The 13,980-nt window shown below is 41.6% G+C and overlaps 1 protein-coding gene across 2 annotated transcripts in view; it reads right to left on the bottom strand.

The window, feature by feature from the left end:
* Positions 1-2,293: 2,293 nt before the first annotated feature.
* Positions 2,294-13,980, bottom strand: part of ablim1a (actin binding LIM protein 1a) — a 34,585-nt gene continuing 22,898 nt past the window's right edge. Inside the window, exons 7-26 of one of the 2 annotated variants that reach the window (XM_072391317.1) lie at positions 13,370-13,457; positions 12,713-12,777; positions 12,310-12,354; positions 11,573-11,650; positions 10,843-11,001; positions 10,657-10,701; positions 10,496-10,531; positions 10,277-10,406; positions 9,542-9,661; positions 8,797-8,901; positions 8,479-8,526; positions 7,588-7,728; positions 6,790-6,875; positions 6,515-6,638; positions 5,652-5,713; positions 5,381-5,441; positions 5,141-5,148; positions 4,581-4,655; positions 3,544-3,624; positions 2,294-3,321 (exon numbers count right to left, since the gene is read on the bottom strand). In XM_072391317.1, the coding sequence (XP_072247418.1) occupies positions 3,208-3,321; positions 3,544-3,624; positions 4,581-4,655; positions 5,141-5,148; positions 5,381-5,441; positions 5,652-5,713; positions 6,515-6,638; positions 6,790-6,875; positions 7,588-7,728; positions 8,479-8,526; positions 8,797-8,901; positions 9,542-9,661; positions 10,277-10,406; positions 10,496-10,531; positions 10,657-10,701; positions 10,843-11,001; positions 11,573-11,650; positions 12,310-12,354; positions 12,713-12,777; positions 13,370-13,457 (1,671 nt within the window). In that variant the 3' untranslated portion in view covers positions 2,294-3,207. Of the gene's footprint in view, positions 3,322-3,543; positions 3,625-4,580; positions 4,656-5,140; positions 5,149-5,380; positions 5,442-5,651; positions 5,714-6,514; positions 6,639-6,789; positions 6,876-7,587; positions 7,729-8,478; positions 8,527-8,796; positions 8,902-9,541; positions 9,662-10,276; positions 10,419-10,495; positions 10,532-10,656; positions 10,702-10,842; positions 11,002-11,572; positions 11,651-12,309; positions 12,355-12,712; positions 12,778-13,369; positions 13,458-13,980 lie in introns of those variants that run through there. The other variant, XM_072391318.1, reaches the window with a different exon arrangement.

Raw genomic sequence — 13,980 nt, 5'->3', positions numbered from 1 at the left:
CTAGGAAGGAAAGCCTCTGTCTTCTTAACGTTTCAGTGTTCATCAGTGCTGACTTCTTCAAGATGGGAATCAAACAATAATCATGATTCCTCTGACTGAATGAGGCCGCAAGACTTCACAAGTATGCATTACCTCATACATACGAGTGTGACAATGTTGATGCAATACGGTTAAAGGACTATTCATGCATTTAATTTTCCTGCCATGAGGTAAGAGGAAGGGTACACCCTTGACAAGTCAACAGCCAGTCCATCCCAGGGCAAACACAGAGACAAACAACCATGCATGCTCAACATTCCTTGGGTCAACCTAGCATCATTGTGCAGCATGGACTGCGGATGGATGCTGTAGTACCTGCACTCGCGGGGAAAAGATACCTGCTGAGATCCGAATCAGAAACCTTCTTTCGGAGGTGACAGTTCTATAACCGCGCCAACATGCAGTTCACAGGACTATATGCTTCCTTTTATGCATAATACTGGCATGTTTGAGCATCTTACTCACATGCAGGTTTTGTTACTGCAAATGATTATATTATTATATTAATATACCATTGTTGGCCATTTTCCAAAGCACATTAAGGTTTTCTGGGTAGTCAAAGTTATCTCTCCCCTCAAAAATGTGTTTGCTTATCATGCCACATGTATGTTTAACCTTTTCTGTGATAGAAGATATATATAAAGAGCTTGTCAGGAGAAGAGGTATATCGGACTGTAATTCACACAAGTGTGATGTGACTATTTGAACCCTAAAGCAGACATTAGCTGAGAATAGGAGACTCGAGAGAATTAACTGGGGAGAGTGAAGATGAGTGCTTTGTCTCCTCTGTCAAAGTTATAATAACATCGGGATGATTAACTGACAGTTTAGTATTATCCTGCAAAGCCTTTTGATAAAGCAGCAGTGTTCAGGTGAGAACTTCTGACATCTTTTTACAGTTATTGGTTTTCAGTACAAAACCAGACTTTTGTTATTTAGTCTTGGACTTGGTCTTTTTATTCATTCTATTTTCTTTCCATTTGTCTCCCCCTTTTCCTCCCACCAGAGGTCCTCAGTGTATATTTCTCCTGTCCTTGGCATCCCACTCAGCCCAACTGCATCCATTTATCTTATTACCTCTGTTGTACATAAATGTCCAGTTTTTCACCTCTTGTCACGGGATTCTGTGAGGAAAGCTCTTCGCTTTTCCACCAACCTACCTTACTTCATGTTTGCGAATGGGGCTGTACTTCAAGTGAAACGTCACAGTTTCCAAACAAACAGGCATAAAAGAAAGAAACAAGCAACAGAGTCCAAAAGGTCACACAAAAACAGAAATCATCCGGCAGGCCATAGAAAAGAAATACTAAGCAGGACAAAGACAGCTGAACAGAAAATCTGGCAACGATGGTGGAAAACTGGATCAAATGACGCTCAGGAAATACAGAAAGTGGAAGCAGGTGGGATGAGTAATAAGCTGAGTATGAGAGAAAGAGACACAAGTTACCTCTGGTTGGTGGCAAAAGGTTTGACAAAAGAAAAATACACAATTAACAACAGACAGAACCAAATCATGGGACCCCCCATTTTTTTTACGCCTGGATTTCAGAAAGCAAATGATTTGGGGGGTGTTTCAGCCACATTATGTGCCCCCCCTCCCAAAAAAAAAGATGCCAGCTGACTACAAGAATATAAAGCCCAGGTTTTTAATTTTTTATTCCCTGGTGGCGTGATCATATTCCAAGATTCATTGGACTCAAATTGTGAAAGAGTGGCACAGGGAGCATGATCCATGATAAAAAATTAATTCCAGATATTTAACCCACTGAGAATCCTCAGGATGTGCTAAAGACTTTGCACTGTGGTCTAACTCACCCATCATCAATATCTTGTCCAAAATTAAAGCAGCTCTGGATGAAAATGAATGTTGCGACTTTGCATTAGCTTATCCAGTGGATGCCATGGAGAAAGTGTGCCATGATCAAAGCTAAAATTAAAGTTACCCCTAACCCTGACAAAATAATGTAAAACATCACTTTTTTCTTGGCCTGGCAGTGTAAATGCAGTTTCAAATCTTTCAAGACCTCATTCTGCAGTCAAATATGTACTATACAAAACTGCTGCTATAAACTCCCAATGTTTCCACCACAGTAAAAGCTGACACTGACTGCTTGTCCCAACAAAAAGAAATTTAAAAAAAGAGTCCTCGGATTACTTCCAACCCCATGTATTATCCCTGTCAGGTGTAGTGGACACATGCAATGAGCAGAAAAGAGGCAGTGGGTAACTTTGGTATAGCAGAGGGTCATCATGGTTCATGGTGATTTAAAGCTTTATTGGCTTAGATTTCAATACAACAAATGGCAGTGTGGGTTTTCATTTATAAAACAATACTTTCAAATACAGTTGTCTCTTACATTAGGGGTTTTATCTATTTATCAGTTTACGTTAGGTCGGTTACGGCATTAAAATATATTAGGATTTGTACTTCCAATAAATGTAAAGGGAAAAGTGTCTAACCATGTTTATGAGAGCCTGAGAAGAGAGACATCTTTTTGTCCGCTCAGATGAAAGTTTTGTGTGCTCAAAAGCCAGGGAAAGGTGATAAGTCGATGCTTGGATGATTCATTTCTGTGTAGATCCAGTAAAACAGTTGGTGGGTTAGCTGACTGCTTTCCCACAGACTTCACGTTTTTTAACTGAAAGACTCACTGAGCCGATTCTTGCAAACTTTGGGCTGAAACCGTTTCAGCCCAAGCAAAGCTGACACACATCCAAAGCTACAAGCATGGGCATTTTGTAATGGCGCCATGAGGTTCTAATGTAATTACAAAGTTCCACAGGAATCAACAGCAACAAATAGTAGGAAGAAACAAGCAAGAAAGTAAGGAAAGCAGTTCCACTCAAAGCAAAGCAGGAGGTAAAATAAGCGCAGTCGAACCAAAAAACTTGACCCTTCTCATCATCCATTCTTATTCTTTGTCATTTTTGAACATGGAAGAGATTTCCATTAATTGTTTGCCGTGTGAGTCTCACTGGACGAATCTTTCATTTCGTCATCACAGGAAGTGTCAGAGCAAACAGTCCATTTCATGGCTTTCTCAGTTATGTCAGAATAAAACAAACCAAAAACAGAAGAAAAGAAAATTAACCAGAACCTACGTCTAGATTACAGTTGTTGTGTGCTATCTAAATTAATGTACAGAATAATGCATGCTGCTCTGAGAGTTAGAAGAGCTTGGCCTTCTTTTTCATGTCGTTGCGTTTCCACAGGGGAAGCCTGTCAAACTCCTGGATCTCCATTCCAAAGATGTCAAAGAACGTTTCAGGTGCTAAGTAGCGCTAGAATGGAGAACAAAGGTGGAGAAAACAAAGGAGGGGAGGGGAAGGGGTGGGGGTGTTCTTAGTTAGCACCAAAGCAGTAAAAAAGGGTCACTGACAAAAATGACAAGAAGCAATGGATACTGCTCATTCCCTGCCACAGTTGTACTTGTGTAACATGCTGTTAACACAAAGTTGAGAAATGCAGTATTAATTGCGGTAGGTCAGGTGGAAAACTGATACCTCCAGTCTGGTTCTGTCCACATCCCTGGGCAGTTTAGCTCTCCCTCTACTGGTTATCATGAGCATTTCATAGGGATACACCTTCAGAAGAAGACATCTGTCAGTGAACAGGTCAAACCTTCAAGCTTGAGTTAAGCCTCAAAAACTCTCAGACCATTATTACCAAACAAGACTATTGGATTTGGACATTTTGGTCATTCTGGCTGTGAGAAAGGGAGCACTGGGTGGGAGAACAGGTATGTGACAGGAGGCTGACTGGGTTGTTTTTGAGGTTGTTGGGGATATGCAGGTGCTATTGTGTGTCAGTTTTTCTTTCTTTTTTTTTTGGTTTTCAAACGTGCAACAGATTAGGTAGGGGGAAAAACATGGCAACAGAGTCACATAACAGCCTGTATTTTCAGAATATTCTAATGCGAAAAGGGTAAGAAATCAGCGATGTAGGCCAAATGAATTAGCTCGGAAATGATTGTCTTGGAAGTCTCAAGTACTCGTGGTTTTTTAGATAACTAATAATGTCTTTGCAAGTGGAAACTGACTGATTCTGATCACGACTGAGCTGCTCAAAAATAAGCAACTAAGAATTCTTTGACCAACTCATATCCACACAGAAATGTGTTTACCCCTTTATATACCACACAGTATATAGTGATATGAGTTGTTTGGATGATATTCTGGGCTTTGGATTTTCCACTGTATGCTGCATACAGTATCCAGCCACTTTGAGTTAAAGCTATGTGCAGATGAGCATGGAGAAGCCAGCATGCTAAGCGCTACAGTGACTGGGCAGCTCCTTAAGCAGCATGCTGAATCAGGAACCCAGCGAATGTGAGTCTTTTATTTCCATTAGGAAGTTCTTCTCTGGTAAATATTTCCTCTGACTGTTGATCTGATTTCACCCTCTTATTTTGGCTTGATTTTTTTTCTAAATTTGCGATAAAAATGAAAAAGCAAACTACAAAAACAATGTATTCATCGTCTAACATATCTTAGTGTAGATTACTAGGTTGTTATTGGTACAAAGAGAAGAAGATACTTGCTTTTGGTTCCAACATATTAGGCATAGATACTCCCCTGTCCATCCTTGCAAGTGCTGCACGGCCATCCTTAATGTGCTAAAGAATAGAACATACACAAATGTAATATAGTGGAAGGGGACTGCAACGTTAATGGTATGAATATGTCCTGATTTTACTGGATGGAGCATGTAGCTTAAAGAAGGGCAACCATTTACATGTTTTCTAAATATATCTGCAGGGTTTTTTTCTCTTCTGTGGTAAATTTCAAATAAAATCATATGTTTAAATGTAGCTAACATTGATAAACAACACACAGAACAAGACATGAGGCAATGCTTGTACATTGCATTTAAAGTACACTGGTTCAGCTATTGGGCAATGCGTCTTTGCTTTTTAAATCTGCTTGAAATCACAGCACTGCATGCCCTGTAGCTGACAATAATCCAACAGTGATGCAAGCACATAGCAGGAGTGGGCGGGTGTGCATTCAGGGCAAGGTGTCTCTTGCAACCCATGAGCAAGCAAATACATGATGCAAGATGAGGAGGCATGCCATGTGAAAAAGCAGATGAGAGACATACCTGAAACTCTGCAGGACAAAATGGGACAGAAAATGAGACTCACAGTTAATGGTTTTGCTGTCGAGTCCCCTGCCAGGCTACTATCTACAACACTGCTGTCCATGATGAAAATCAAATATTTCAAAGTGCCTGTCTGTTTATGTACACATAGCAAGCCAAATCTGTACTGATGCTGAATAGCTCTGGTCAAACTGACAAGAGATTTTATTTTGAGGCTATGTTTTGGTTTGCGGCGCTCACCTCTGCCTCCCCCACACATGTCGCCATAGCTGTTGTACTGCGTGAAATCTGTTGACTGAGGCTGCAGGAACAGAGAAACCAGCACATCAACATTTTGTTATTTTTCAAAGACAAGAACAGTTTATGGATAAATGATTTCATTCTAATTACCGTATAAAACATCTGCAACTAGAGCACCTGACATTGATACCAATATGAACTGCATCTCATTTTCTCAGTGATTAAACTTTTCTGATGGTTTTCTGTCTGATGAGTGTGAGTGAGCTCTCACCCGATGCAGCCCATTCCGTCCATAACCAGGCAGAGAGTTAGTTTTTGTGGGAGAAGTTGGATCTGAAACAAAAATCATTTTAAAGCTCCGACTGATTTTAGATTTAAGAAATGTTTACTTAAAACAGTGACATTTACATTAATTTTAAAAATCACTGTTTTAAGCCATTCTAAGACACAGATGCAAACATTTATAGTACAAGTGCTCTATATTGAATAGATTGTGTTAAAGGAGACATATTTTCTGTGCATTAGAGCATATATTCTGGGTGCCCTCCACCTAGTTTTGTAGTTATGTCATTCAGTGAGTCAGTCAGATTTGCAGGAGAGTGGTAAATCACAGACCCAGCACTGCAAAGAAATACCCAGTCACCTTATAGAATAGAATAGAATAGCTACTTTCAGAACATATACCAGTTAGTGCACATTAGAACAAAGCTTCGCCATCAGACTAACACAATATAATAAACTAAATCAATCATCTATACAGATATAAAAAATCATTGCTATCTCCATCCAACTTAAAATCACACTGCATTTGGTGCACTTCAGAAGAAGGAAGTTGAAACTCTTCTTCTCTTGTTTTCAGCTTTGCTCTTTACAGCAAATTCACATGTACAGTTTTTCACAGCATTGGAGTTGAGAGACTCTCTCTACTCCCTAAAACCAGTTGCTATGAAAAAAGCTGTAAATCCATGATTGGATCAGGGGCTGTGGCGCGCTATCGCTAGTATTTTGAACAAAGCATGTCACAGGACCTTACGATATTTTGTCAACTTGGGGGGGGGAAACGGACAGAATATGTCCTTTAAGGTGCACTGTTGACAACTCCAGAGCACATGCACCGATAAAGCAGTTCTGTACCTGTGTCACAGTTGCTCTGTTTGGGATCATAGCGCTGAGCGGAGAGGCTGCGGGCGTGCCGCTCCCTGATCTGCTGTTTTTCCATCTCCTCCTTCAGTATGAGCTTCCCCAAACCTGACTGAATCTGCACACATTCAGATCATTTGCAAAGTTGAATATAAACACATAAACGTTACAGCATTTTACTGAAATGTTAAGATTTTGATCAAATTGTTGCATCTTCAGCGGCAATGTTGTACTGCATTTGCAGTGAGTGGATGGTAAATATGACTAACTTTACTGAGATGTTCTTCTTGGAGTTGCTTTCTTTTCAAAGCCTCCTCCTCCTCCTCTTCTCTAGATCGCCTCCGCCCCTCTGAACCTGTCAGGCACAAGCCAAAAACAGTTACAAAAGGCAGATATAACCATGTTCCCCAAAAACCAAACACATGCTTCACATGTACTGTATTATCCAAACAGATGAAAACACAACAGAGAAGATCTCACTGTACAGCGGCTAGAAACACACACTGTCAATGAGTAATATGTGGACAGTTGAACACAAATGTGAGACAGAGTTGACGAGACAGACAAACAGAGGGCCTTTTTGGAATATTTGGCCACACTGACATGGCAGATGCTCACACATCATCGTCCATGTCAAGATTTTAGTGGATGTCGAATACACGGAGCAGCACAATGTAAGACAGACAGACAAACGTTTGAAGTCAGTCTCAGTTATCTCTGTCCAAGTCATTTGTGATACTTTTGCACATAGCTATAGTGCCCTTTGTGTGCAGCACGGGAACGTAAAACAGCGACACTGACGCTACCTCAAGCAGAAAATGATATGGCAGCAACAGAAACCAAATGACGCTTTTTTTTTTTTTTTTTTTGCTCAGTGCAAACAAAACTTAAAAGGCAAATACTCCCGATGCCTGAGTAACAGCGTGAGCCCGGAGAGAAGCGGGGATGCAGTTAAGCTTGTGGGGCAGCGAGGGGGAAAGAAATAAAAGGAATTAGCTTGCGGTGAGGTGAGTATTTTGCCACTGGGAGGTAGCAGTGCAGACATGCCCATCAGGAGCCTACTATACCTAAAACAGCGAGAGAGTGGGGCCAACAGTCGCCCTCACTCCGCGGGCTGTCATCCGGAGAGGGAGCATGGGCAGCAGGGAAGGTGGCAGACCTGATGATCTCATCAGCAGACTTGCTTTGATGCGCTATGGCAGCTGTATCTAGGTTGGTAACCATGGGAACTGAACTATCAGTGTCTGGGTCACAGTCTCAACCACATGTAAATACCTTAGCACCATCGCATCAACAGGCTCAACAATTTCTTTTATTAATCCTGGGTCATCAGTCCACAATGCAAGGATGTCTTTCCTAACAAGTCACTGCACAGGGGCAGAGCCTTTAAATAATTATTTCAAGATAAAATCAGCTAGTGAGAAAGATGACACTGACATTTTGCAGCGGGCAGATGGAACCTGTCCATCTTATTAAGTTTATTTCCAGTTTAAAGCTGGATACTGTAATCAAACTATGGCTCATCCGAGGATATGTTTATCTGCTGCTTGTTGAGCTCTTTGGCATCAAAACGAGGAGTAACAATATGAGGATGTCTTGTGGTTATGTCGTAATTGTTGCAGTTCAGAAAATGTTACATAGCTTCACTTTAAAAGAAAGTCAAGTGTAACATTACTGCTGTGACTTCTTAAGATGAACAAAGTGCAGTGTACAAACATACTATAGGTGAGACAGAAAAGGATTGGAGACAGACTTCAAACAGTAAACTGACGCTGGGGGTTGACTATGGTTAGATGAACACACACAGTCAGCTGAGTTCAGGAACATAATAATCAGGTCTGGGTTTTTTTGGTCTGCAGTCTTACTGGTACCACTGAATATTTCAAACCTTTATCAATAATTTCTTTTAGGTTTTCTTTTATCTCCTTATTTAGACCAATAGACAAAAGGAAAGGTACCGTGTTGTTTGTAGATGGGTGGTTTCCTGTAGATGTTGCTCCCCTGATCTGAAACCCACACAGAAGACATTTAGAGGGTAAACGGTGGCTCAATACAACTAATTAAAAATCTGGTGAAAATACTGAAAACACATCATGACGCAGTGGGTTTATATAATTGTTTGTCCTTTTTCCTGTTGTACATCTATATAGTTTGAAAGATGAGGGGTAGAAGCAAAAGCTGATCCTACATGGAAACAGAAAAGAAGGAAGAGAGGGAGAAAGAAAGAAAGGAAGACAGAACGGTTGAGTAGTGACAGGGTGCGCTCCAGCTCCTACCTGGGAGGTGGAAATGTTTAGGGGTCTGAGAGAGAGGCGGGGTGACCGGCCGGCTGTCGGGCCTGAGTGGGAGGGGGGAGCTCCGGCCACTCGGCGGGTCGGTGCCTCCAGTGAGAAGAACCAAGAACAGAACATAAGCAGGGATACTAAAGGGAAACCACAGTCTGAACGGTGCAACACACCGGGACCAGGTGAGGTCATTCTGAGAGAATGGGACATATTCTGGTTGGTTCTGAGTAATGCAGGTAATTGTGCTGAACAGAAGCAGATCAAACCAGCAGAGTTTCGTGTACAGAGATTAAATGCTTGGGAGATGAGAGGTCAAGTAGTCGAGTATGATCTGTTAGTCTGCTAAATTTAAGATTAAGAAGTTAATTATTTCCACATCAAACAGCAAACTTCTAATACAAAGCCTCTCTTTTCATCTTAGTCTTACTATAGTAGATATTAGATTTTGATGACTAATATCTGTAAATGCATGCAAATCAGCAAACACAAACACAAAAGGGCTGGCAGCCACTTAGGGAGAGGCTGTGTGAGTCAAAGTTGAAGAGATACATGTTAGTGGGGAAGTGGTGGCTTGACTGGATGACCAAGACATACAGTAGGTTTGAGGTTATGAGAGGTGGCAATGGATCCAGCGGGGAAAACGGTGCACTGATGGGAGGTGATAGCTCATGTGGATAATGGCGGAGATGTGCTGCTTCAAGGTGGGGGGCAAATAAGAGTGGAGTGGGGCCCTTACCTTGGCTATGGGGGAGGAAGTGGTGTCTGAAAGGGGATGTGGGGCGGGAGTCACTATTTCTGGAGCCCATAGTGTTACTGCACAGGGAGGAGCAGAGCTTCTGCATGCCTGTCAGAGCCTCTGCAGGGTGGGAGGGCGTGGGACAGGGGACAAAACCCCAGGACCCCGCAGCAGAAGTGTACAATATGGGGAGGAGGTAGAAGGTGAGACGGTGAGGGGCAAAAGAAAAGGGAGATATACAGGAGTCAAATGTTGAAAAGAAGAGATAAAAGACACCCAAAGTGAGAGGTAAGGAGTATTCAAGAATAACTGTAAGAAACGTAGGGTATTACACATTAAAAGCAAACTTTTAATGGAAATAAATGAAGAAAAACTAACAAAAGAAATCAGTATTCAGAGCAGCAAAACTGACTTTATGGTTGACAATCTGCTCAAGTGGGATTGTCCAAAAAAAATAATGTAATGACCTGAAGTCAGTTTTGGTAAAGTTCCCTTTAAAGTGGCTAATGGAATAGAGGGACTAAAGAGAGACGCTTTACATCTTCACAACTGTCATCTACTCAACCAGTGAAGATAAAATATACCCACCTAATGAAAACCCTGAAATCAATTATTTTGAAAATACACATCTGCACCCCGACACGGAGACGCACACACGCATCCACGCACACACACACACACACACACACACACACACACTTGCACAAACACAAACATGTCTATTTAAGCACCTACCTGGCCTGTGAAAATGCTGTGGGGAGCGTGAGAGGGTGGGGGTGTAACCATGACGATTATAAACAGGTGATCCTATGGATCCCTGACTGGTGGACCTTTGGAGGATGCGTTCCCTCCTGTCGTAAGAACCCTGAAACACAAACTGCTGGGATGAACACACTGTGTGGCATCTTATTCATATGATATAAAGTAAACAGCGAATCTTAACTGATTGCTCACCTCTCCGGATGGGGTTGGTGACATTATCCTTAAGGACTAGAAAAAAGATCAAACAAGTCTGAGTCACTGACTTCCTCTTAATGTGACTCATCCATCCTTTCATTCCTTTATGATTTAGAGTAATCTATCTCAATCAGCTCGCACGCTGAGGCACATCTTACCTTGTCATCAGGCAAGGGGGAACGTTCCCTTCTGGCAGTGTGGAGCTGTGAGGGACGCAGAGGATCAGTAGTGCAAAAAAGAAAAATAGTAATTCCAGATGACAACAGAATGACATGAGTACTGTTTCTCTTAATGCTCTGTACTGTATGGGCATGCAGTAAAAGAAGCACGCAGTCTGAGTTTACCTCTCCCACACTCTCTCGTCTCTCCTCTCTCTCATCCAGGGAGGTTGTGTACAATGGTTCATAGGTAATAAGATCAGGGCGCTCAATGTCATAAATGGCTTTGACTTTTGGAATGGCAGCTAGGTCTCTGTAATCAAGGATCTCATTGTCTACTTTTGCCTAGGGAGACAAATAAAGACAAATTCACACACACACACACACACACACACACACAAGAGTAAAGTGGGATTACTACTGTTGTCATTTTCTATTACGGAGCACCGTGTAGCTGAGGAAAGGGTTGTGAGAAAAGGTCATTTTTGTGTAGAGAATCAGAACAACCTACACACTCCATTTCCAGAGAAGTTAGGTAATTTTCTTAAAAGCAGCTCATTTGAACCTTTACTGAACAGACAGAAGCTGTTGTGCTGTATGAGGCCTGGCACTGTCCTGACAAAAAAACATGGACCTCCAGGGAAAAGACGTCTCCTTGAAAATAGAATATGTCTCTACAAAATTCCAGCATACACCTTGGCATCAATGGTATCTGTCTTGAGTAACAATAGTTTTCCAAAGTACTCCTGGGAGGGGTTCGGTTTCTTATTCAGTGCCTCCTGGGGACTCAAACTTGTCTTTGTTAAATAAAGGTTCAGACGTTTGTTGCCTTTCTGAAAATTTGCCAACTTTTCTGAACTACAACTACAACTTCTTTGTATTTAGACAGATAGAGTAGATCAGCGACACTACTTACATAGATCGTGTGACCCGGTGAACCAGGTATGCTTGAACCAGGTCTGGAACAAATACTCTCAGACGACGACCTCGTAGGCTACAAAAATCAAACATATCAGTTGCTATAAGTCAAAGAATATGCGTCACACAGTCAGTTTACTATGATCCACGGTCAAATGTCATCTCCATATAGATTAACATCACCAAAAAAACTTCTAAAAGTACGCCATTTGACTTTTATATACTGCATGAGAGATGAGAGGGAACCCCTGTATTTGCATTTCATCAAATACATTAAGTACTTTGAAATACAAACATGTCATTTCATGATTAGGTCATTCATTTGCAAATTTGCAAACTGAATGAGTGCTTTAGTGCTGTGATTTGATGTTCTTAAGAACCTGATGCCTGTTTATGGGAAATGAACACTCTGAATGGCAGCAGCAGGTCTGAATGAGGCGCAATTAGATGAGCTTTTCACCTAAAGGGTAAATGGTGATTTTCATTAACAAATATGTCATCTGTCTTATTTTGTCTGCTCTTCCAAATGTGTGTGCATCTTTATCACATGCACATAATAAATGAGTGCAGTTAGTCAGCGTAGTGTTTCAAGACAGGACTGAATGGCTCTGTAGGACACACAGAGAGGGCACTGCAGGCTGTCTCCAGCAGGTGGCAGCATAAAGTGCATTGTGTTCTAAAAACATGGTGGAACACAAGATGATGCCATCTCATAGCCAATAGCGAATACAGTACCTGCCTTTCTGTTTTTTGGAGGAATAAGAGGGACGGAGGCAAAAGCTGTGGAGGAAGGGAGGGAGAGGGGGGTTCACAGGACATCACACAGGGGTTGTGCTCTCTCCTGCTCGACTCACAGCTCACACACACATATCAAGGTGAACGTGTCCACATGTAAATCTGAACAAACATCTATCCACACACACACTCACAAGGGTACGCACACATAGCCAACATGGCCTGAGCAGGCAAATTACTTAAACCACATTAGGTTAAGGTTTAACAGTCCAGTACGGAAGTGATAGGAGCTTATGTAGAGGTCTTTGTCACACATTCTAAATTGCTATCTTTTTCAGTAAAATGATGTCATGAGCTGACACAATATCAATGATGCAGAATTCAAGGTCGCCCAACTTCCTACCCGTTCCCTGTGTCTCTCCTCTGTTCTAGTGGTGTTCTTGCAGCCAGGGTGCCACACTGTTGACCCTGAGGAGCAAGACATGGAGAAAATACATTTACACTCATAGGATTTCTATTCACAGCAGACCAGTTAGTCACACCCTGAAGTTTCAGTATTCTGAGAGGTTGGAGATGGGGATCGAGATGGGTCTCATGCTTTTGGCTCTCTCAAATCTCAACCTTTTTCAGCTCATACGTATAAGAGATTTGGAAGTGAAGTGTTACACAACATTTTCCACAACAATAAGGAAAACGTAACTCGATGCAATTTGTGTCTGGGCAGGATTAAAGTGGCTTTTTTTTGGGGGCTTGTTCTGAACCACTCTAATAAATTTAGCCTTTCGTTTCTCTTTATTACATAAACAGAAGAATTGGCTTTATATATTTTTATATGACATATATAAAAAGAAAACACATTTTGGTAATTTCTTACCTACCTATAGATAGTACATTCACAGGCTTGTTGTATTAATAGTTTCATTATATCCTATTTCAAACTCAGCGTCAGTAGGATTTTGAATAATTTCAGGACTATAGGTCTTGACTAAAACCAAAGCTTGCACTTTTTACTTGGTTAAAAGATCCAAGAGGCTGCAAAAGTAAATGCTGGTCCACTCACCTTGCAGGTACATCTCTTCTCCTTCTGTGAACATCTGATTGCACCTGCTGCATCTCGCACAGCTGGGGTGGTAATGCTTATCTCCTGCCTGGAAAACCCAGAGCACAAAGCAAACTTGACATCACAGGAAAATGAAGATCAATGAAGCCTGCAGCAAAGCAAGTTCAAGCAAAACCAAGCTGGGACTTCCAGGCAATAAAACAGGTGCTCCACCTGCTCTCAGCTACATTTCTTTCCTCTTCCTAACGCCCTGTTGGTGCAAGAGAAAGTTTAATCAGATCCGGTGAACTCGCAACTGCTCTTCCTTCTTTTGAAGAATTACTGTAGATGACAGCGGTCAGCGGTGGGTGGAAATGTTCTGCTAAAAAAAACACTTCCTCAGTGGTTCTCTGGGGATTAAGTGGGGATCTGTGAGAACATGCTGCACTGTGACTTCATTTTAAGTGCTCCAGTACTGACTGTACAAAAAATGCTAAGTTCATTCAGAATGTGACCACTGTGCCTATTTGACACAATCAACCTGCTTTTAAATATCTGAGTGTTTCGCTTTGTAATTGTCTGCATAATGGAATCCAATAAAATGATCTGATGGCTGGAGAGCAAAAAATGTC

Source organism: Leuresthes tenuis, unplaced genomic scaffold, assembly GCF_036924035.1.
Source record: "Leuresthes tenuis unplaced genomic scaffold, fLeuTen1.0.hap1 SCAF_8, whole genome shotgun sequence".
Lineage (NCBI taxonomy): Eukaryota > Metazoa > Chordata > Actinopteri > Atheriniformes > Atherinopsidae > Leuresthes > Leuresthes tenuis.
The sequence above is the reverse complement of the archived record's forward strand: the minus strand, read 5'-3'. Positions and strand labels throughout refer to the sequence as shown.